Source organism: Chiloscyllium plagiosum, unplaced genomic scaffold (genome assembly GCF_037043375.1).
Source record: "Chiloscyllium plagiosum isolate Xiang-an unplaced genomic scaffold, Cpla_swu_hap1 HiC_scaffold_4, whole genome shotgun sequence".
Taxonomy (NCBI): Eukaryota; Metazoa; Chordata; class Chondrichthyes; order Orectolobiformes; family Hemiscylliidae; genus Chiloscyllium; species Chiloscyllium plagiosum.
This window is the reverse complement of record NW_028270142.1, coordinates 135164366-135187771: the sequence shown is the minus strand read 5'-3', so window position 1 is coordinate 135187771 and position 23406 is coordinate 135164366. Positions and strand designations below refer to the sequence as shown.

The following is a 23406-nucleotide window of genomic DNA, read 5'->3' as shown; positions in this document are numbered from 1 at the left end:
GAGGGGTGGGAGTCTCAGATACAGTCACATAGATGGGCTTACTCCAGGAAAGGTAAGAGAGGTAGGCAGGTGATGCAGGAGTCTTCTATGGCTATCCCTATTTTAAATAAGTGTGCTGTTTTGCTCAATGTAGGGGGTGATGGATTCTCAGGCGAACGTAGCACAAGCAGCCAAGTTTCTGGTATTGAGACTGGCTCTAATGCAATGAGAGGTACGTTGGGTTCCAGGCGATCAATTGTGTTAGGGGACTCTCTCTAGGCCAAGGTACAGACAGACGTTTCTGTAGCCAGCAGCGAAAAATCAGAATGGCGTGTTGCTTCTCTGGTGCCAGGATCAAGGATGTCTCAGCGAGGGTTCAGAATGCTCTCGAGGGGGAAAGGTGCCAGCAGGAGGTCATTGTCCACATTGGAACCAATAACGTAAGAAGGGAAAAGGTTGAGATTCTGAAGGGAGATTACAGGAAGTTAGGCAGAAAATTAAAAAGGAGGTCCTCAAGGGTAGTAATATTTGGATTACTCCCAGTGCTACGAGCTAGTGAGGGCAGGAATAGGAGGGTTGAGTAGATGAATGCCTGGCTGAGGCGCTGGTGTACAGGAGAAGGATTCAAGTTTTTGGATCATTGGAATCTCCCTTTTGGGTAGAAGTGATCTGTGTAGAAGAAGGAGGGATTGCACCTAAATTGGAAGGGGACTAATATACTGGCAGGGAGATTTCCTAGAACTGGTCGGGAGGATTTAAACTAGTAAGGTGAAGGGGTGGGACCCAGGGAGACAGTGAGGAGAGATTTCAATCTGAGACTGGTACTATTGAGAACAAAGGCAAGTCATACAGTCAGGGCAGGCAGTGACAATGCAGAGAACAAGTTAGTGCTGATAAATTAAACTGTTGTCATGGCCGGGTGGTTAAGGCGATGGATTGGAAATCCTTTGGCGTATCCCCACGTAGGTTCTGATCCTACTGACTCCGTTATAAATGCATTCCTGCTGGAACATTTTTGAGGATACTGGGATTGTATTCGTTGGAGTTTAGAAGATTAAGGGGAGACTTAATAGAGACTTACAAAATAATACATGGCTTGGAAAAGGTGGATGCTAGGAAATTGTTTCAGTTAAACGAGGAGACTAGGACCCGTGGACACAGCCTTAGAATTAGAGGGGGTCATTTCAGAACAGAAATGCGGAGGCATTTCTTCAGCCAGAGAGTGGTGGGCCTGTGGAATTCATTGCCACGGAGTGCAGTGGAAGCCGGGACGCTAAATGTCTTCAAGGCCGAGATTGATAGATTCTTGTTGTCTCGAGGAATTAAGGGCTACGGGGAGAACGCTGGTAAGTGGAGCTGAAATGCGCATCAGCCATGATTGAATGGCGGAGTGGACTTGATGGGCCGAATGGCCTTGCTTCCACTCCTATGTCTTATGGTCTTATGGTCTTATATATATTTATTTCAATACAAGGGGCCTACCAGGGAAGGCAGCTGAACTCAGGGCATGGTTAGGAACATGGGTCTGGGATATCATAGCAATTACAGAAACATGGCTCAGGGATGGACAGGACTGGCAGTTTAAGTTCCAGAATACAAATGCTACAGGGAGGAAAAAAAGGGAGGCAAGAGAGGAGGGGGAGTGGCGCTTTTGATAAGGGACAGCATTATAGCTGTGCTGAGGGAGGATTTTCCTGGAAGTACATCCAGGGAAGTTATTTGGGTGGAACTGAGAAATAAGAAAGGGTTGATCACCTTATTGAGATTGTATTATAGACCCCCCCCTTAGTCAGAGGGAGATTGAGAAACAAACTTGTAAGGAGATCTCAACTATCTGTAAGAATAACAGAGCGGTTATGGTAGGGGATTTTAACTTTCCAAACATCAACTGGGACTGCCATAGTGTTAAAGGTTTAGATGGAGAGGAATTTGTTAAGTGTGTACAAGACAATTTTCTGATTCAGTATATGGATGTACCTACTAGAGAAGTTGCAAAACTTGACCTACTCTTGGGAAATATGGCAGGGCAAGTGACTGTGATATCAGTGAGGAGCATTTTGGGGCCAGCAACCATAATTCTAATTGTTTTAAAATAGTGATGGAAAAGATTAGACCAGATCTAAAAGTTAAAAGGCTAATTTTAATGGTATTTAGGCAAGAATTTCAAAAGCTGACTGGAGGCAGATGTTTGCAGGTAAAGGGACAGCTGGAATATGGAAAACCTTCAGAAATGAGATAACTAGTATCCAGAGAAAGTATCACCCTGTCGGGGTGAAAGGAAAGGCGGGTAGGTATAGGGAATGCTGGATGACTAAAGAAATTGAGGGTTTTGTTTTAAAAAAAGGAAGTATTTGTCAGGTATAGACAGGATAGATCGAGTGAACCCTTAGAGTATAAAGGAAGTAGGAGTATACTTAAGAGGGAAATCAGGAGGGTGAAAAGAGGACATGAGATAGCTTTGGCAAATAGAATGAAGGAAATTCCAAAGGGTTTTTACAAATATACTAAGGACAAAAGGGTAACTAGGGAGAGAATAGGGCCCCTCATGATTCCTGAAGAAGGGCTTATGCCCGAAACGTCGATTCTCCTGTTCCCTGGATGCTGCCTGACCTGCTGCACTTTTCCAGCAACACCTTTTCAGCTCTGATCTCCAGCATCTGCAGACCTCACTTTCTCCCCTCCAAGATCAGCAAGGCGTCCTTTGTGTGGAGCCGCACAAAATGGGGAGGTACTAAACGAGTATTTACTGTGGAAAAAGGTCATGGAAGATAAATATATGTAGGGAATTAGATGGTGACATCTTGAAAAATGTCCATATTACAGAGGAGGAAGTGAAATGCATAAAGGTGGATAAATCCCCAGAACCTGATCAGGTATACCTAGAACTCTGTGGGAAGCTCGGGAAGTGATTGCTGGGCCTCTTGCTGAGATATTTGTGTCATCAATAGTCACAGGTGAGGTGCCGGAAGACTGGAGGTTGGCTAATGCGCCATTCTTTTTAAGAAGGGCGGTAAGGACAAGCCAGGGAATTATAGACCAGTGAGCCTAATGTCAGTGGTGGGCAAGTTGTTGGAGAGAATCCTGGGGGACAGGATGTACATGTATTTGGAGAGGCAAGGACTGATTAGGGATAGGGTCAAGATTAGAGTGGTGCTGGAAAAGCCCAGGGGAGGCAGCATCGGAGGAGCAGGAAAATCAACGTTTTGGGCAAAAACCCTTCATCACAGACTCCCTACCACAGCCACATCTGCCTCCTCAGTGCTTTCGCAACCAACTGATTAGGGATAGTCAACATGGCTTTAGACATGGGAAATCATGTCTCACAAACTTGATTGAGTTTTTTGAAGAAGTAACAAAGAGGCTTGAGGGCAGAGCAGTAGATGTGATCTATATGGACTTCAGTGAGGTGTTCGACAAGGTTCCCCATGGGAGACTGGTGAGCAAGGTAGATCTCATGGAATACATGGAGAACTAGCCATTTGGATGCAGAACTGGCTCAAAGGTAGAAGACAGAGGGTGGTGGTGGAGGGTTGTTTTTCAGACTGGAGGCCTGTGACCAGTGGAGTGCCACAAGGATCGGTGCTGGGACCAGTACTTTTTGTCATTTATATAAATGATTTAGATGTGAGCATAAGAGGTACAGTTAGTGAGTTTGCAGATGATACCAAAATTGTAGGTGTGGGCAGCGAAGAAGGTTACCTCAGATTACAACGGGATCTTGACCAGATGGGCCTATAGGCTGAGAAGTGGCAGATGGAGTTTAATTCCAATAAATGGGAGGTGCTGCATTTTGGGAAGGCAAATCTTAGCAGAACGTATACACTTAATGGTAAGGTCCTAGGGAGTGTTGCTGAACAAAGAGACCTTGGAGTGCAGGTTCATAGCTCCTTGAAAGGTAGATAGTATAGTGAAGGCGTTTGGTATGCTTTCCTTTATTGGTCAGAGTATTGAGTATAGGAGTTGGGAGGTCATGTTGCGGCTGTACAGGACATTCGTTAGGCCACTGTTGGAATACTGTGTGCAGTTCTAGTCTCCTTCCTATCGGAAAGATGTTGAAAGGGTTCCGAAAAGATTTACAAGGATGTTGCCAGGGTTAGAGGATTTGAGCTATAGGAAGAGGTTGAATAGGCTGGGGCTGTTTTCCCTAGAGTGTTGGAGGCTGAGGGGTGACCGTAATTGAGGTTTCTCAAATCGTGAGGGGCATGGATAGCATAAATAGACAAAGTCTCTTCCCTGAGGTGGTGGAGTCCAGAACTAGAGGGCATAGGTTTAGGGTGAGAGGGGAAAGGTGTAAAAGGGACCTAAGGGGCACCCTTTTCACACAGGGTGGTATGTGTATGGAATGAGCTGCCAGAGGAAGTGGTGGAGGCTGGTACAATTTGCAGCACTTAAGAGGCATTTGGATGGGTATATGATTGGGAAGGATTAGGAGGGATATGGGCCAGGTGCTGGCAGGTAGGACTAGATTGGGTTGAGATGTCTGGTCGGCATGGACGAGTTGGATCGCACTGTCTGTTTCTGTGCAGTACATCTCTATGACTGACTGAGATGAGTAGAAGTTCCCTTTGAGGATGGCTACACTGTGGAATTTTCTCACAATGAAATAGAAATGTGGTCACTGTTTTAAGAAAGAAATAGATTTCTAAATGCATCCAAGGATATGGACAAAGAGCAGGAACATGGTATTGAGGATCAGCATTGGTCATGTTGCATCGCGCACTGGGCTCAGAGGCCTAAATTTGTTTGGGCTGGGAATGATACCCCTGAAGCAAAGTGATAAACTTCCAACCACAACCATCTTGCATTCTGTGCCAGGAATGACTTCACCCAGTGGAGCATTTCCCTTGATTCCATTGACTCCATTTCGACAGGATGACTTGACCAGTTTGAAAGCTGCCTTGATATCCAGTGCAGTGATCTCCCTCGCCCATGGGGTTCAATTGTTTTGTCCTTTTTGGTTTGTTTTTCTTTGAACCCACTGTTTGAGCTCAGGAGCTGAGTTGCCCTGCTGGAATCCAGAGATTGTCAGTGAACAGTGTCCTTTTGATAGTGAGGTTGGCAAGCTGTTTTGTCACTTTTGAACAAGAGCAGGATGAGGTCGTAATTAGCTGAGGTGCATTCATCCTGCTTTTTGCATACAGGACAAACTAGGGCAATTCCCATGGTTGGGTAGATGTTTGTTTGTATTTTAACTGTACTGGAATAGGTTGGCTTCGGGCTCGACTAGTTCTGGCACGCAAGTCTTCAGTACTAAAAGATGACAGGACCTTCAGCCATTTCTTAATATCACAGGGAGTGAAACTGGTTGAAAACTGGCATCTGAGAAGCTGTATGAGGAGAAGATAGATAATCCACTTAGCACTTGGGTGAAGAAGGATGTTAATGTTTCAATTATGTCTTTCATATTGATGTTGAGATGCTGGTGTTGGACTGGGGCAATCAAAGTCTTAAGTCTCACAACACTACCAAGTTGTAGTCCAACACGTTAGTTAAAAATCATAAGCTCTTCAGACTGCTGCTCCTTTTTCAGGTAAAGTATTTCACTGTGCTTCGAAAGATTGTGATTTTCTTTAAATAAACCTCTTGGACTATAACCTGGTGTCGTGTGACTTCAAGTTTTTTTATTTTACCATGATGTGCATGCCTTTCTCCATACGTGAGTGGGGATAATTGTGGAGCCTCATCTCTCTCTCTCTCTCGTTTTTACTGACCACTCACAACCGGATTCAGTTGATTTTGCATAAAGCTGCTACAAGGAACACAATAGATTTTCCACCAGCTTCAACCTAGGCAACCTTTTTTTTTCAGCTTCTGATTCCTCTGATTCACACTCAAATGTAAGTTTCACCTGTTTTTTTTTTTGCATTGTTAATGGTACACCAAATGGTTTGCTGTGCTCACAACATGGGTCTGAAGTAATTTGTTTATTGTGTTTGATATTTCTCTGAAACGCAAACCACACTAGTTCTAAATTGTTATTTAAAAACCTTTTTCTTTTAACCCCTTAGGAAAATTCTCTGGTGTTTCCTAAGTTCCACTTGTCACCATGACCATGTAGTCTGTTATGGGCTAACCTCAAATTGAACAAACATTTCTTTGAACTGCTGTTACTGCATGGAGTGCAGGCATGACCTTGTCAGTTTTTCAGCCAGGTCAACTTGCCCGCTGTTTAATAGCTGTTGCTCTGTTCTGACTGTAAGTTACAATCCCAAAAAAACTTAGGTATTTTTAAATTGTATTCTAAAATTAATGAGCTATAAACCAAATATTTGCAAACTTACTGTCTTAATTAAGGTAAGTTGCTTTAACACAACCAAGATTGGACTTCATTTTTTTTTTAATTGCATACTATACATTACAGAAGGAATGAACAATCTAAGAATTTTCAATATGCATTATCAAGTTATCTTTAATTTACAATGCAGCTTGGAGAGAGCAATCATCCCAGCTTTAGACCAGGATTGGAAGGCGGCAGTTCTGATGAGTCCATTGGACCACTTGATGAATTAAATGACATTGGATTTGAATTTCGAAGAGGAGCAGAGGGTCAGGTCATAAACTCACCAGTTGGGGGTAAGTACTGTATTATCATATGAAAGATTGCAATGTAACTAATTTTCAAACAGATGATACCCAGCCAAAACTGTGGGAGCTTTGTGCTGGCTGTCATTTTTTATTTTTAAAAACTTGTTTCTGCAACACTTGTTTGCCTAATATTTTGTTCAAAAAAGAATTTTCGCTTGAGAAATATTTCTTGCACTGAAAATCTTAACTTCATGATTCACTAGCAAAGCAGAACCTTGAGTCAGAGCTGTACAGAATGGCAACAGATCCTTTGGTCCAACTCGTCCTTGCTGACAAGGTATCCTAAATTAATCCAGTCCGATTTGCCATTTGGCTGTATACCTGTTGAACCCTTCCTATTCATATACTATCCAAATGCTTTTTAAATGTTGTAAATGGACTAACCTCCGCCACTTCCTCTGCCAGCTCTTTCCAAATACTCACCCCACGCTCTGCATGACAAAATTGCTCGTTGGGTCCCCTTTTAAAATCTTTTCCCTTTCACCTTAAACCTATGCCTTCTAGGTTTGGACTCCTCTCTCCATTCCAGTGTAAAGATCTTGTCAATTCACCCTGTTCATGCCCCTCATGGTTTTGTTTACCTCTCTGCCTCTGAAGCTCCAAGAAAAATAGCCCAAGCCTGTACAGCCTCTCCCTGTCTGCTTTGATTTCCTCAGTGTGCTCTGGTAACCTCCAACAGTCCAAAAAATGTGCAGGTTAGGTGAATTGGCCATGCTAAATTGGTGTTAGGTGAAGGGGTAAATGTAGGGGAATGGGTCTGGGTGGGTTGCTTTTTTGGAGGGTCGGTGTGGACTTGTTGGGCCGAAGGGCAATCTAATCTATCGCTCAAAGTTTCCAACCTTGCCAACATCCTTGTAAATATTTTCTGAACCTTTTTTCATGTTTCACAACATGCTTCCTATAGGAGGGAGACGAGAACTGCATGTAGTTTTTCAATTGTGGCCTAACCAATGTCCTGTCCAGCAACATGACCTCTCAACTCCGATATTCAATGCTCTGACCAATAAAGGAAAGCGGACAAAACACCACCTTCACTATCCTACCTAACTGTGACTCCACTTTCAAGGAACTGTGAGCATGCACTCCAAGATCTTTGTTCAGTGTCACACCCTAGGACCTTACCATTAAGTGTATAAGTCCTGCTAATATTTACCTTTCCAAAATGCAGCACCTCGCATTTACCTAAATTTAAACTCCATCTGCCACTCCTTGGCCCATCTGATCAAGCTCCCTTTGGACTCTGAGGTAACCTTCGCTGTCCACTGCACCTCCAATTTTGGTGTCATCCGCAAGCTTGGTGACCATATCTCTTTTATGTTAATATCCAAATCATTTGTATAAATGATAAAACACAAGTGGACCCAATACCGATCCTTGTGGCACGCTGCTTGTCACAGGCCTTTAGTCTGAAAGGCAACCCCCCACCACCATTACCCTCCGTCTTCTACCTTCAAGCCAATTCTGTATGCAAATGGCTAGTTCTCCCTGTATTCGAGCAATCTAACCTTGTTAATGAACACTTGAACATTTTATTCAAGATGCCTTTTAAAAGCCTGATGCATAGTTAAATGAGACTTGGCATGTTCTGTTGAACTAAATTTCATGCTTGAAAACCTTTTTGCCTCCAGTTGATCAAAGGGCTCTTCTATTTCTGGATAAATTTGAGATGCAAATGTTTATTCTTTAGCGTTTTCTTGTGTTCAAGTTGTGCTTCATGTGGAAAGTTAGTATAAAGAGGTCTTACCACTTGTTCTAGCTTTGGCATTGTTCACTGATCTGTCCCATGATTTTAAATATTATGACAAGCTCTATTCTCAGACTTGGCATGTCCCAATTCCCTCAGGCTTGGGGCTCAATGGACTTGGCCTTCCTGCAACATTTGGCAATCCTGAAGCAGGGCATTGAGCTGCCCTTGAGTTGTTGAATCGCTGGGCAGGAGCAGATCCTGCAATTTTGAGCAGGTTCATATCACAATACAAAATCACTGCTTATCTTAATGTCGCAATGATGACAGTCATCTGACAGCACCCAAGTGTGAAGTTGTTTGTGGAAGTGTAGGCAATTAATAAATATTTGGACCTGGAACTTAGAATTGTTTGAATGGGCTTAACAATAGTTAGGGGCTTGTTTTGGAGTTCAGACTCGAAAGGCTGAATGGCCTTTTTCTGTGTCTTAGACCATATCAAATACTACTGTCTCCAAAATAGGAAGTTTTGAGTCTCTGGTTTTGAAGGGAACTTGAGTCCAGGAGTTAAGTTTGTAATTGTATATTGGTTTGGGATTAGACAGCAGTAACGTACTATGCCCCCTGAACTCTGTGTGTTGAAGGCTCATCAGAGTATTCTTTGAGAAGATGGGATTGTCTAGAGAGTTAGGGGACTGGGCCTATCTTACACATGGGATTGAGATGAGGAAGGATGAGAAGTTGATCCCACTCTGGTTGAAGACATTTATCACCGGTTTCCAAACAACAGTCTCGCCACCCCCCTCACCCAATGGTTGGTGGCTATTCTCAGCACCAGGGACTGGCCATTTTTGGCCACTCAAGTCTCCAACAACCCTCCCATTCAGATCCATCATATCTCTGCAGCCCTTTATTTTTTAGTGCTGAACCAATTGGCCTGCACATTCTTGGACACTACAAAACAATTTAGCATGGCGTGTCCGTTTGACCAGCTTATCTGAGAAGAAACTGCAGTGCCTGACGAAAACCCATTTACACACAGAACTCCACATGTAGTTGCCTGAGGCTGGGGTCAAACCTGGCTTTCTTCCAATGTGGGGCAAGTAGTAGCAACTGAGTCACCTTGCTGCCCAGAGCTGAGGTAATCTTTACCATCCCTCCCAGTTTACACTGGAGCACCTTCCATACATAACTCAGGTGTACAAAAGGAATGGGATGAGGGCATTCAGCCCTCTTTTTTTTTTTGTTTCTTCCCCCACCCTAACTTGTTCCATGGCCAACCCTGCATTGTTGACCATCCCTACTCACCCTTCTGGAGCTGAGAGGCATGCTTGGCCATTTCAGAGGGCAGTTAAGACTCAACAGCAGTGGATCTGGAGTCGTGTGTAGGCCAGACTGGGTGAGGACAGCGGATTTCCTTTTCTCCCTCCCTGAAGGGCATTAGTGAATCAGGGCTTTTATGATTACTGCTTCTCCTCCATTTTTCTTTATTTTCGTTTTCTTTTTTCTTTCTTCTTTTTCTTCATTTTTCTTTTTCTTTTTTCTTTTTCTTTTTCTTTTTTCTTTTTCTTCATTTTCATCTTTTTTCTTCTTTCCTTTTCTTTTTTCTTTTTCTTTTTAATTTTTTTCTTTTTTCTTCGTCTTTTTCTTTTACTTCGCCTTTTTTTCTTCATTTTTTCTTCATTTTCTTTTTTCTTTTTCTATTTTTCCTCTTTTTTTCTTAATCTTTTTTCTTTTTTCTTCCTCCTTTTTCTTCTTCCTTCTTCCACGTCCTTCCTTCTGTCCTTCCTTCTGTCCTTCCTTCTGTCCTTCCTTCTGTCCTTCCTTCTGTCCTTCCTTCTGTCCTTCCTTCTGTCCTTCCTTCTGTCCTTCCTTCTGTCCTTCCTTCTGTCCTTCCTTCCTTCCCCACACACACAATCAAGTAGTCTAGCCCCCTGCATTACTTGCCTAGTGACACTGCCAGCTGGCCGCCATTTTTATTTCGCTTGAATTAGCCTGGCACATTTACTACCATCAGTCGGCATTGAGCTGGGGTGTTATGTTAAAGTTGTACCAGACATTGATAAGGCTGCATTTGGCATGATGCATACAGTTTTGATAGCCCTGCTCAAGGCAACATGTTATTAATTGGAAAGGCTGCAGAAAATATTCATACGAATGTTAACAAGACTGGATGGTTTCACGTACAGGAAGAGGCTGGATAGACTAACATTTTTTTCCTCCACAGCAAAAGAGGCTGAGGAGTGATATTCATAGAGGTTTAGAAATCCATGAGAGGCATAGATAAGGTGAATAGTGAAGGTCTGTACCCAGGGTAGGAGATTCCAAAAGTAGTGTTAAGGTGAGAGGGAAAAGATTTAAAAGGGATGTGAGGGGCAGTGTTTTGGCACACCGGTTAGTTCGTTTGTGGAATGAACTGTCAAGGGAAGTATTACATTCAGGTACAGTTGTAACATTTAAAAGACAAGTACTTCAATATTCAAAGCTGTACCCAAATGTAGGAAAGGTATAAAGGCATTTGGACCAAACGCAGGGAAATGTGGCTAATGCAGTTTGGGAAACTTGGTTGGCATGGATGAGTTAGGCCGTATGGCCTGTTTCCGCATTATATGACTCTGACTCTAGTTAATTGGGCTCTGATTTTGTGTTTTAGCTTGGGCAAATAAAATCCAATTGATTCTGATTTATAGTGCTTAAATGTTCATGCCATATTCTTTGCCTCCACGTATTGAGGTACCAGTCCAATGATTAAGTTTGTTTTGCTGGGCACCTACAGAAAGTTGGTTTAGGTCATAAATTTTAAATCTTCCATTTTCAAATGCTGTCCTTCAGAGGTTCACATTCCATATTGGTTGAAACAGGGCTGAGAAAATTTGGTCCCAACTTTTTTTTATTGGTGTCACTTTATTGGAGTCACTTCTAATGACTCCTTCTGTAGTAATAATGTTGGAGGAAGCATTAAGCAGAAAAGTTGTAACAGTAGCAATAAGGGTACAGCTGTTATTATGGGCAATGTTAACCTGCAAATTGAATAATTCAAATTGATAACAATATTCTTTTGAGGATTAATTCCCAAAGTGTCTGGGATGATTTTCTGAATCTCTAAGTTGAGGAATCAATTAGAGAACCGGACATCCTCGACTGGATATTGTGTTGAGAAAGGAATAATTGGCAATCTAGTTGTGCAAGACCCTTTGGGAAAGAGTGGTCATATGATCAAATTCTTTGTTATGATAGTGAGTCATGTAGTTGATGTAGACTCTAGAGTCCTGAAGATTAAAAAGGAAACTGATGATAATCCAGGTATGTGCTGGTTATAATAAATTGGCGAGTACTTGATAGTGGCTAGGTGGAGTTAGACATATTCTTTTAAGGCTCCAGGCATGAAAGGGTTTGAGGAGAAAGTGGGATGAAGCAGACTCCACAAATGCTCTGTCCTTCCAAAGTAACTTGCTGTTGTATGTTCCAAAAGGAAAGGTTCTGATGCCATCATAGTTGGGAAGGGTGAGTAGTTGGTTCAATCTGAACCAGTCACAGATGTCAGCGCTCTTTCGCATCCATAGTTGCAGCAGGAAAACTTGCTGAAACTTTGTCCCTCTATCAAAGTGCTACTCAGATTGGATTTTGATTATGGTGCTTTCCATGTACAAATAGTGATGGATACATGAACAGACAAATTTTCAAATACACTTTAATTGTTTTAAAATGTATACAAATGCCATGTAATGAGTGCAATCTTGGACAATTATAGCTTAATAGTCAGATCCGTTGCAGATCTTCTTTGTACACATTGTTTGCATCATGAATTTTGTACTAAGTACAACTATGTAACTCTGTTTCAGGTGGTGGAGGGGATGGGAGTAGTGGCAATGAAGAAGATGGAAATATTGGTGCATCAGCTAGTCTTTCTAATTCTACAACCTATGGTGATCGATGGGGATGTAAAATGGTGGATAGAAATGTAGCTGGTGAAGAAGGTAGCCATGATGGTACAGTGACTGTTCTGTCTAATACTGCAACAGTTGAAAATTTGCAAGGCCTCAGAATGATGGACAGGAATGTTGCTGGGCAAGATGAATCACACACTGTGCTACCATCACAAGGAGATAGGGAATTTGCTGATCAAAATGAGGTAAGAAAGCAAAATAAGACAAACTTAGTTTTTGATCTGCTTTTGAATTATTTGCACTCTTATACTGCATCTATGGATTTGAGTTGCATTAATTATGTTACCAGAATTTCAGAATGCTTTTCATTTACATGCTACTTTGAATATTGGAGTTATCTTGTCTTTTAGACAGAGGGTCGGTTGGACCCTGTAGGCAATGGAAAAGTCATCACTGCAGTCCCTGGAATACCTCTTAATTTACCTTCTAGAAGAAGTTCAACTCATCACCAGGAAACTTTAGTAAGTGAACTTCCTTTAAAAAAAAATGATGGTTCAAATTTTTAAATCACTTTTTTTTCATTTTGGAATTGCTACCTACCTGAAATAATATCAATATTTGACAACAAGGGGTAGGGGGTGATAACTCATGGCCACTCTTTTAGATACACCTTGAGCCAGAGAGAATTTATGCAAGACAGTGGAATAGTTGTGGGGGTGGGGTATCTGGGCTGCTGGTGTCTCTTGCAGTAAAAGAGAGACTCGAAGCCTTTTCTTTGCTTGTCATAGACGAGTTATGTAAAGAACTAAAATAAAACTTGATTAGGTCAGTTTGGGATGTTGAATTTTTAATATAAGCAGTACATGAAAAGCTGTACAGCAGAAGTCCTTCTGCAGCCCCTAGCTCAGCTGATTGAGGAAATCCTTGAGCACGGAAGAATAGGATTGTTACTGCAGGCTAGTTGAAGATTGTTATTATTTGGTGCTTCTGCTTCTTCTGTTTTCAATCAGCTGGCGACAGAGGAATAAGCAGGTGCTTATGGAGCTTTATACTTAGTATGCTGTAAATATTCGTCTATTCTGTAGTTAGGATGATAGTGGAATTAGTTGCACACTTTTTACAGGAAATTGCACTGCTTAGTGACGCTTGCAAAAACAAAAGCTATATCTTGTACTCCATATTCTTCCTGAACAATCAATGGATGTCCAGCTTCATTATTGCATAAATTAAGGTTTTTTCTAGTACGCATGCTTTCAGTTTGAGCACTTTTTGCTAAAACTTCTAGCATTCCAAGAAAAGCACTCCGTTTTGTTCTTTCTTGTTAATCTAAAGTTCAGTTTGAAGTTTATAATACAATTTCCTTTTGTTTTTATTCTTCTTCTACCAGATTATCTTCCAAGTTCTGACTTCCCATTGTTATAATCTGATCATTTCTGAATGAATTTTCTTATGTATTTTACAGTGAAAAGCCACTGTCTCCATTTTAGTATAGTTTAAAAATAACAAAAAAGACTAGAGTTTTGTTTCAATTCTTTATTCTATCAGCAAATCTCATTTAAAATTCATTTTTCATTAAGTAACCAGTTTTATTCCAGAAGCAGTAACTTCCTGCCGATTACACTTGCAGGAAGTGCACCCATCTCCAGCTCCTCCAAGACCGTGTTAGGGAACTGGAGCTGGAGTTGGATGAACTTCGGATCATTCGGGAGGCAGAGGGGGTCATAGATCAGAGTTATAGGGAAGTAGTAACTCCAAAGATGGCAGATAGATGGGTTACAGTGAGGGGGACTGGGAGGAAGCAGCCAGTGCAGGGACCCCCTGCGGCCATTCCCCTCAAGAACAAGTATACCGTTTTGGATACTTGTGGGGGGGATGACTTACCAGGGGTAAGTAACGGGGCTCAGGTCTCTGGCACGGAGCCTGTCCCCGTTACTCAGAAGGGAAGGGTGAAGAAGAGCAGAGCAGTAGTAATTGGGGACTCGATAGTTCGTGGCACAGATAGGCGGTTTTGTGGGAACGAGAGAGACTCACGTTTGGTATGTTGCCTCCCAGGTGCAAGGGTACGTGATGTCTCTGATCGTGTTTTCCGGGTCCTGGAGGGGGAGGGGGAGCAACCCGAAGTCGTGGTCCACATTGGCACCAACGACATAGGTAGGAGGAGTGCTGAGGATGTTAGACAGGCTTTCAGGGAGCTAGGTTGGAAGCTTGGAGTTAGAACAAACAGAGTTGTTGTCTCTGGTTTGTTACCCGTGCCACGTGATAGAGATTCGAGGAATAGGGAGAGAGAACAATTAAATGCGTGGCTTCAGGGATGGTGCAGGAGGGAGGGGTTCCAGTTTTTGGATAACTGGGGTTCTTTCTGGGGACGGTGGGACCTCTATAAACAGGATGGTCTACACCTGAACCTGAGGGGAACCAGTATCCTTGGGGGGAGGTTTGCTAGTGCTCTTGGGGGGGGTTTAAACTAACTCGGCAGGGGCATGGGAACCCAGATTGTAGCTTCAGGGTGCAGGGCCTGGAATGTAGGGAGGTGAGGAACATGGCATCAATTTCCAAGGAGGGTGCCTGTAAACAGGGAAGTTGTTTGAAGTGTGTATACTTCAATGCAAGAAGTATACGAAATAAGGTAGGTGAACTTGCAGCGTGGGTTGGTACCTGGGACTTCGATGTTGTGGCTATTACGGAGACATGGCTAGAACAGGGACAGGATTGGCTGTTGCAGGTTCCGGGATTTAAATGTTTTAGTAGGTTTAGAGGTGGGGGTAAAAGAGGGGGAGGTGTGGCATTGCTTGTCAAAGACAGTATTACAGCGGTGGAAAGGACGATGGATGAGGACTTGCCATCTGAGGTAGTTTGGGCTGAGGTTAGGAATAGGAAAGGTGAGGTCACCCTGTTGGGAGTCTTTTACAGGCCTCCTAATAGTCCTAGAATCATTGAAGAAAGGATTGGGAAGGTGATTCAGGAGATGAGTGACAGTAATAGGGTGGTTGTTATGGGGGACTTTAACTTTCCTGATATTGATTGGGAAAGCTATAGCTCAAGTTCGTTAGATGGGTCAGTGTTTGTTCAATGTGTGCAGGAGAGTTTCCTGACACAATATGTAGACAGGCCAACAAGAGGTGAGGCCATACTGGATTTGGTTCTGGGTAACGAACCAGGCCAGGTGTTAGAATTAGAGGTAGGTGAGCACTTTGGGGATAGTGACCATAATTCGGTGATTTTTACACTCGTGATGGAGAGGGATAAGTGTGTACTACAGGGCAAGAATTATAGCTGGGGTAAGGGAAATTATGATGCGGTGAGGCATGACTTAGGATGTGTGGCTTGGAAAAGTAGACTCCAAGGCAAGAGTGTAAATGATATGTGGAACTTGTTCAAGGGGCAACTATTGAGTGTCCTTGATAATTATGTACCTGTCAGGCAGGTAGGAAAGGGTCGTGCGAGGGAGCCGTGGTTTAATAAGGAATTGGAATCCCTTGTTAAATGGAAGAGGGCGGCCTATCTCAAGATGAGACGTGAAGGTTCAATTGGGGCGATTGAGAGTTATAGGGTAGCCAGGAAGGACCTGAAGAGAGAGCTAAAAGCAGCAAGGAGGGGACACGAAAGGTCCTTAGTAGATAGGATTAGGGAAAACCCTAAGGCTTTCTATAGGTATGTTAGGAATAAAAGAATGACTAGGGTAGGAATAGGTCCAGTCAAGGATAGTAGTGGGAAGTTGCGTGTGGAGGCGGAAGAGATTGGGGAGACACTGAATGAATACTTTTCTTCAGTATTCACTCAGGAACAGGGCATTGTTGTCGATGAGAATACTGAGGCACAAATAAGTAGAATGGATGGCTTTGAGGTATGTAGAGAAGAGGTGTTGGAAATCCTGGAAAATGTGAAAATAGATAAGTCCCCTGGGCCTGATGGCATTTATCCTAGGATTCTCTGGGAAGCAAGGGAGGAGATTGCAGAGCCATTGGCCTTGATTTTTATGTCCTCTTTGTCTACAGGAGTAGTCCCAGAAGACTGGAGGATAGCAAATGTGGTTCCCTTGTTCAAAAAGGGGAGTAGGGATAGCCCTAGTAACTATAGGCCGGTGAGTCTCACTTCTGTTGTGGGCAAAGTCTTAGAGAGAATTGTAAGGGATAGGATTTATGCACATCTAGATAGGAATAATGTGATCAAGGATAGTCAGCATGGTTTTGTGAAGGGCAAGTCGTGCCTCACAAACCTTATTGAATTCTTTGAAAAGGTGACGAAGGAGGTTGATGAGGGGAAAGCGGTAGATGTGGTATATATGGATTTTAGTAAGGCGTTCGATAAGGTTCCCCATGGTAGGCTACTGCAGAAAATACGGAGATATGGCATTGAGGGTGAGTTGGAGGTTTGGATTAGGAATTGGCTGGATGGAAGAAGACAGAGGGTAGTAGTTGATGGCAAAGTTTCTTCATGGAGTGCCGTCACTAGCGGTGTTCCGCAAGGATCTGTTTTGGGACCATTGCTGTTTGTCATTTTTATAAATGACCTGGAAGAGGGGTTAGAAGGTTGGGTGAGCAAGTTTGCGGATGACACGAAAGTCGGAGGAGTTGTTGACAGTGAGGAAGCATGTGGCAGGTTACAGCAGGATATAGAGAAGCTGCAGAGCTGGGCAGAAAGGTGGCAGATGGAATTCAATGTAGCTAAGTGCGAGGTGATTCACTTTGGGAAGAATAACAAAAAGATGGGGTACTGGGCTAATGGTCGGATACTTGGTAGTGTGGATGAGCAGAGGGATCTTGGTGTCCATGTACACAGATCTCTGAAAGTTGCCACCCAGGTAAATAGTGCGGTGAGGAAGGCATATGGCGTACTGGCTTTTATTGGTAGAGGAATTGAGTTCCGGAGTCCTGAGGTCATGATGCAGTTGTATAAGACTCTGGTACGGCCGCATCTGGAATATTGTGTGCAGTTTTGGTCGCCATACTATAGGAAGGATGTGGAGGCATTGGAACGGGTGCAGAGGAGGTTTACCAGGATGTTGCCTGGTATGAAAGGAAAATCGTATGAGGAAAGACTGAGGCACTTGGGGCTGTTTTCACTAGAGAAAAGAAGGTTTAGGGGTGACTTGATTGAGGTGTACAAGATGATTAGGGGGTTAGATAGGGTCGACAGTATGAACCTTTTCCCGCGTATTGAGTCGGGTATTACAAGGGGGCATAGCTTTAAATTAAGGGGGGGTAGATATAGGACTGATGTTAGGGGTAGGTTCTTCACTCAGCGAGTCGTTAGTTCATGGAATGCCCTGCCAGTAACAGTGGTGGACTCTCCCTCTTTATGGGCATTTAAGAGGGCATTGGATAGGTACATGGAGGATAGTGGGTTAGTGTAGTTTAGGTGGGCTTGGATCGGCGCAACATCGAGGGCCCAAGGGCCTGTACTGCGCTGTATTCTTCTATGTTCTATGTTCTATGTTCTAAAACACTTAATTGATCATATGATAAAATTCATTGGTTCATTTCTCAAACCAAATGTCAGAAACTCTTCCAAATGTCATGTGGGCTTGAATTTTTTGATCATGTACTTAAAGTTGTTTGACTGTACTTGTGTACATCACTATTGCTACAATATTACTCTGCACAACCGTTAGTCAATTTCCTTCACTATAGTATCTGACTCTTGTCTGAGGAAGAGGGATAGAAAGGAAGTGGTTGAAGTTTGAGAGGGACTTAGCTGAAGCTTGCTTTGAGCTGTGGAAAATGGGCAGATGAATATCGGGAAGGTTGCTTGAGAAATCAGTCCGGATGTCTCTTGTATGGTGAGAATAGTATTAGCATTGAGGGGAAGTGTTTGTGATGGGTGGGGCAAGGCAAATACATGTGGTAATGAGTTGGCTTTAAATTGAAACATGGATTTTGTTTATTTTACAGGATTAAAATTCCCCTGAGCAGGTGATTTTTAGAATTGGTGATCATTACACGATTTCACAACAGCTTGATTTTTCTGTTTCGTTTAACACAAGCTGCTGCGGACAGTCCAAATGTCATCTTCAGCTCTCAGTTCTCTGTTTACAGCTCCTTAGCAAAAATGATGAAAGCTCAGTGAGGGTTCTAACAATGTTAGACAATAGGTGCAAGAGAAGGCCATTCAGCCCTTCGAGCCTGCACCGCCATTCAGTATAATCATGGCTGATCATTCCTAATCAGTATCCTGTTCCTGCTTTATCTCCATAACGCTTGATTCCACTATCTTTGAGAGCTCTATCCAACTCTTTCTTAAATGAATCCAGAGAGTGGGCCTTCACTGCCCTCTGGGGCAGAGCATTCCACACAGCCACCACTCTCTGGGTGAAGAAGTTTCTCCTGAGCTCTGTCCTAAATGGTCTATCCCGTATTTTTAAGCTGTGTCCTCTGGTTCGGCACTCACCCATCAGTGGAAATATGTTTCCTACTGCCAGAGTGTCCAATCCTTTCATAATCTTATACGTCTCAATCAGATCCCCTCTCAATCTTCGAAACTCAAGGGTATACAAGCCCAGTCGCTTCAGTCTTTCAGTGTAAGGTAATCCTGCCATTCCAGGAATTGACCTCATGAACCTACGCTGCACTCCCTCAATAGCCAGAATGTCTTTTCTCAAATTTGGAGACCAGAACTGCACACAGTACTCCAGGTGTGGTCTCACCAGGGCCCTGTACAGCTGCAGAAGCACCTCTTTGCTTCTATACTCAATTCCTCTTGTTATGAAGGCCAGCATGCTATTAGCCTTCTTCACTACCTGCTGTACTTGCATGCTTGCCTTCATTGACTGGTGTACAAGAACACCCAGATCTCTCTGTACTGCCCCTTTACATAAATTGATTCCATTGAGGTAGTAATCTGCCTTCCTGTTCTTGCTACCAAAGTGGATAACCATACATTTATCCACATTAAACTGCATCTGCCATGCATCTGCCCACTCGCCTAACTTGTCCAGGTCACCCTGTAATCTCCTAACATCCTCATCACATTTCACTCTGCCACCCAGCTTTGTATCATCAGCAAATTTGCTAATGTTATTGCTGATACCATCTTCTATATCATTAACATATATTGTAAAAAGCTGCGGTACCCCACTGGTCACTGCCTGCCATTCCGAAATGGAGCCGTTTATCACTACCCTTTGTTTCCTATTAGCCAACCAATTTTCAATCCAATCTAGTACTTTGCCCCCAATACCATGCACCCTAATTTTACTCACTAACCTCCTGTGTGGGACTTTTATCAAAAGCTTTCTGAAAGTCCAGGTACACCACATCTAATGGATTTCCCTCGTCCAACTTCATCGTTACATGCTCAAAATTCACAAAGATTAGTCAAGCATGATTTCCCCTTCATAAATCCATGCTGACTCTGTCCTATCCTGTTACTACTATCCAGATGTGCAGTAATTTCATCCTTTATAATAGACTCCAGCATCTTTCCCACCACTGAGGTCAGACTAACTGGTCTATAATTTCCTGCTTTCTCTGGCCCAACATTCTTTAAAAAGTGGTATAACATTAGCCACCCTCCAATCCTCAGGAACCGACCCCGAATCTATTGAACTCTGGAAAGTAATCACCAACGCATCCACGATTTCCTGAGCCACCTCCTTTAGTACCTTGGGATGCAGACCATCAGGCCCCGGAGACTTATCAACCTTCAGACCTAACAGCTTCTCCAACACCAAATCCTGGCAAATATAAATTCCCTTAAGTTCAGGTCCTTCAGCCACTGTTACCTCAGGGAGATTGCTTGTGTCTTCCCAAGTGAACACAGATCTGAAGTACCCATTTAATTCCTCTGCCATTTCTTTGTTCCTAGTAATATATTCCCCTGTTTCTGTCTTCAAGGGCCCAATTTTTGTCCTAACCATTTTTTTGCCTTGCACATACCTAAAAAAGCTTTTACTATCCTCCTTAATATTCTTGCCAGTTTACCTTTGTACCTCATTTTTCCTCTGCGTATTTCCTTCTTAGTAATCCTCTGTTGCTCTTTAAAAGCTTCCCAGTCCTCAGTTTTCCCACTTATCTTAGCTATGTTATACTTTTGACTTTATATGTTTCTTTACTTCCCTCGTCAGCCACGGCCGCCCATGCCTCCTCCTGGGATCTTTCTTCCTTTTAGGAATGAACTGATCCTGCAACTTCTGCATTATACACAGAAATATCCGCCATTGTTCCTCCTCTGTCATCCCTGCTAAGGTATTGCACCATTGAACTTTGGCCAGCTCCTCCCTCATAGCTCCATAGTTCCCTTTATTCAACAGAAGTGCTGTCACTTCCGACTGTACCCTCTCCCTCTCAAATTGCAGATTGAAGCTTATTGTATTATGGTCACTACTTCCCAATGGCTCCTTCATTTCGAGGTCTCTGACCAATTCTGGTTCGTTACACAATACCAGATCCAGAATTGCCTTCTCCCTGGTCGGCTCCAGCACCAGCTGTTCTAAGAATCCATCTCTGAGGCACTCCACAAAGTCTCTTTCTTGAGGCCCAATACCATATGTTTACATATCTCTAAGTTAGTCTTTATGTTGTGCCATGACCTCAACTACTTAAAGCACATTCCCTTTTAAGATCAGTAATGAATTAGTATGCTGCAAAATTTGAAAGCCTTGGAACTAAGTCTGACATAATTTCACCAAGGATACTTGGAAAAGTGGCACTGACCACAAAGTCTGGGTAGATTGAACTAAACTAGGAGAAGCACAAGTGCAATGGGTTAAAATTACTGCTGCTCAGTTCTGTTAAATTGCTCGCAGGAAACCCTCAATTTAGTATAATTGATGTACTGAATGATAAGCATCTACGTCAATGCTTATCCTGTACTGAATGATAAGCATTGATGCAGATGTTATGGAAATATTAGATTGCTTTTAATTTAGAGAAATGTTTCATATGTAACTAATTTTATTTGGCTAAAAGATAACTGCCATTATAATGGTTTCCTTTTTAAAAATCTGAGATATTGAGCCGTAGGTGGTCTAATTTTCTGTTTTGGTTCCACAGGAAGCTGTGAATACCACTGTACGTAATGAAATGAAGCTGGATTCTGTGTATTTTCGTGCTGTGAGTGGTAATGTCACCACAGATGACCAGTTACTTTCTACTGTCGAAGGCACACCCTTCCGGCTTTCACACATTGCCTGCACACCTTCTGGAAATGGCATTACGGATTTGCGAGATGGACCTTGTGGTGACATAATGGGCCACACAGCAGCTCGAGGAAGTGGTGATGCTGATGAGTCATTCAGTGCTGATTTGGGTCCACCTCTTGCTGCTGCCTACTTATCACCTGTGTATCCAGTTGGAAGTGCAAGTGAGATGTGGCGTGACTCTTCAAAAAGCTCTCCTTTTCATAAGCAGCAGAAAGCTGATTGGAGCACTGGGTGTTCTCAATGGGATAATGAGAAAGGTACCTCTGTAAAGTTGCGAATTCAGGAGTACTTAGTCATGTATTGTGTGATAGCTCAGTCTACAGTTGTTCTGCAGCTGATTTTCTAATCTAAAAGGTAACGTCTGGCTAAGGAAGGAGACTGAAGGCAAGAAGCGACAGGCCAGTTAGTTTAATATCACTATTGGTTGGTTTAGTAAAAAGACGTTGAAACTAGTGAGTTTTGAAGATTTGTAGCTCAGGTTGAGGTTCTGCATGTAAGTTTGCTCGCTGAGCTGAAAGATGTTTCATCACCATACTAGGTAACATCTTCAGTGAGCCTCTGGATGAAGCACTGCTGATGATTCCTGCTTTCTATTTATATGTTTTGGTATCTTTGGGTTGGTGATGTCATTTCCTATGAGAAAAAGAACAGATCATGTTACCGAGTATGGTGACGAACCTTCCAGCTCTGAGCAAATCTACATCCAGATGTTGAAACTATTTATTGGAGGTGCTATAAAAGAGCATTTACAAGTTCAGTTTGGTAGCGGCAACATGGTTGTGTGAAAGGGAATTCACATGAAACTAGTTTATTGGAAGACTTTGAGAAGATAACAGTGATGATGATTACAAAGTGCTGGTGGGTGTTCTGTGCTTAGATTTAGATGGTATTTAATGAGGTGTGCAGCAAGGATAGTAGTGGAAAGTTTAAGCTTGGCGTGTAATGGGTAACATTGCCATGGATAGAAAATTGTCCAGCAAACAGGAAACCTGGGATGAATATGTCCTTTTCTGGTCGTATACCCCAGGGATCAGTTCTGGATCTACAATGTTTTCCAATTTCTATAAATGACTTGAATGAAGGGAATAAAGGCAAGAGTGCTAAATTTGCTGATAAAAATAAGGAGGAAAGTGATTTCAGTAGCAAGAATCTGGCAATGGTATGTAATGTAGGAAATGTGAAATTGCAAACTTTGGTCAGGGAGAAGGTGTGTCATTTAAATAGAGAGAATTAATCTTTCTGTAGCTGAAACGCTATATATTCTGCATTCTGTTCCATTACCCTGATGTACTTGGGTCAAGGTCTGATTTGTCTGGTTAGTATGCAAAAGCAATACTTTTCATTCCGTCTTGGTACATGTGACAATAATTAAATCAAGTAGGTGCACAATGCTTTTTTTTTTTGCTCCTCCTTGCTTTTTCCATTTGACCTGTGGATTAAGTTGACAGCCCAGACTTGAGGTCATTCCTGCAATCTCTTTTTTTGTTTTTGTTTTTGGAGCTTTTCTCAGGACTCCAGTTTTACTTAAAATATGTTGGATTAACAAGTATATATTACATTCTTGACTTCAGCTCCTGACACTGAGTATCAAAAATCTCTTTTCTATAAATTGCAAATGTCAAATGTGTCCAGTAAATATAAATATTTGCATGGTACCTTCAAGAAAGAAGATGGGAAGAAAACTGGAATGAAGACTCCTGTTGAGTGTATATTTTTTTTTTCCATTTTTGCAGGGCAGAGACAAAGTGTGGTTTATCAAAATGAAGAAGGGAACTGGGTGACCGATCTGGCTTATTATTATTCACTGGATAAAGAACAGGATCACTTCAGCCTACCAACTGATTTAGTCGATAGTATTCAAGAAGAAACTTTCATAACTGGCAGTAAGATTTTAGTTACTCAATATTTTAAAGAAATAGTTTGAAGTTTGCTTGACTGAAGAAAATTTCATTGTTTTTAATGGTTTTTACATGAAACTTTGCAGACAAAGCTATTGCATTGATTGAAGAAGATCAAGAGGAGTTTGAGGAAGAAAATAAGTTCATTAAGGTCTGAGAAAATTTTGTTGTCTGTCCTAGTGTACTTTTTTAATGAAAAGAGATCTTGATATGAAAGTGACTGTATTTTGTTTT

At 42.4% G+C, this 23406-nt stretch overlaps 1 protein-coding gene across 6 annotated transcripts in view; it reads left to right on the top strand.

The window, feature by feature from the left end:
- cep192 (centrosomal protein 192) overlaps positions 1 to 23406 on the top strand; it is a 193615-nt gene that overhangs the window by 38190 nt on the left and 132019 nt on the right. For 5 of the 6 annotated variants that reach the window (XM_043687705.2, XM_043687703.2, XM_043687704.2 and 2 more), the window contains exons 9-14: positions 6405 to 6552; positions 12091 to 12380; positions 12546 to 12656; positions 21126 to 21531; positions 23008 to 23157; positions 23259 to 23323. In XM_043687705.2, coding sequence (XP_043543640.2) covers positions 6405 to 6552; positions 12091 to 12380; positions 12546 to 12656; positions 21126 to 21531; positions 23008 to 23157; positions 23259 to 23323 — 1170 coding nt within the window. The remainder of the gene's footprint in view (positions 1 to 6404; positions 6553 to 12090; positions 12381 to 12545; positions 12657 to 21125; positions 21532 to 23007; positions 23158 to 23258; positions 23324 to 23406) is intronic. The other variant, XM_043687706.2, reaches the window with a different exon arrangement.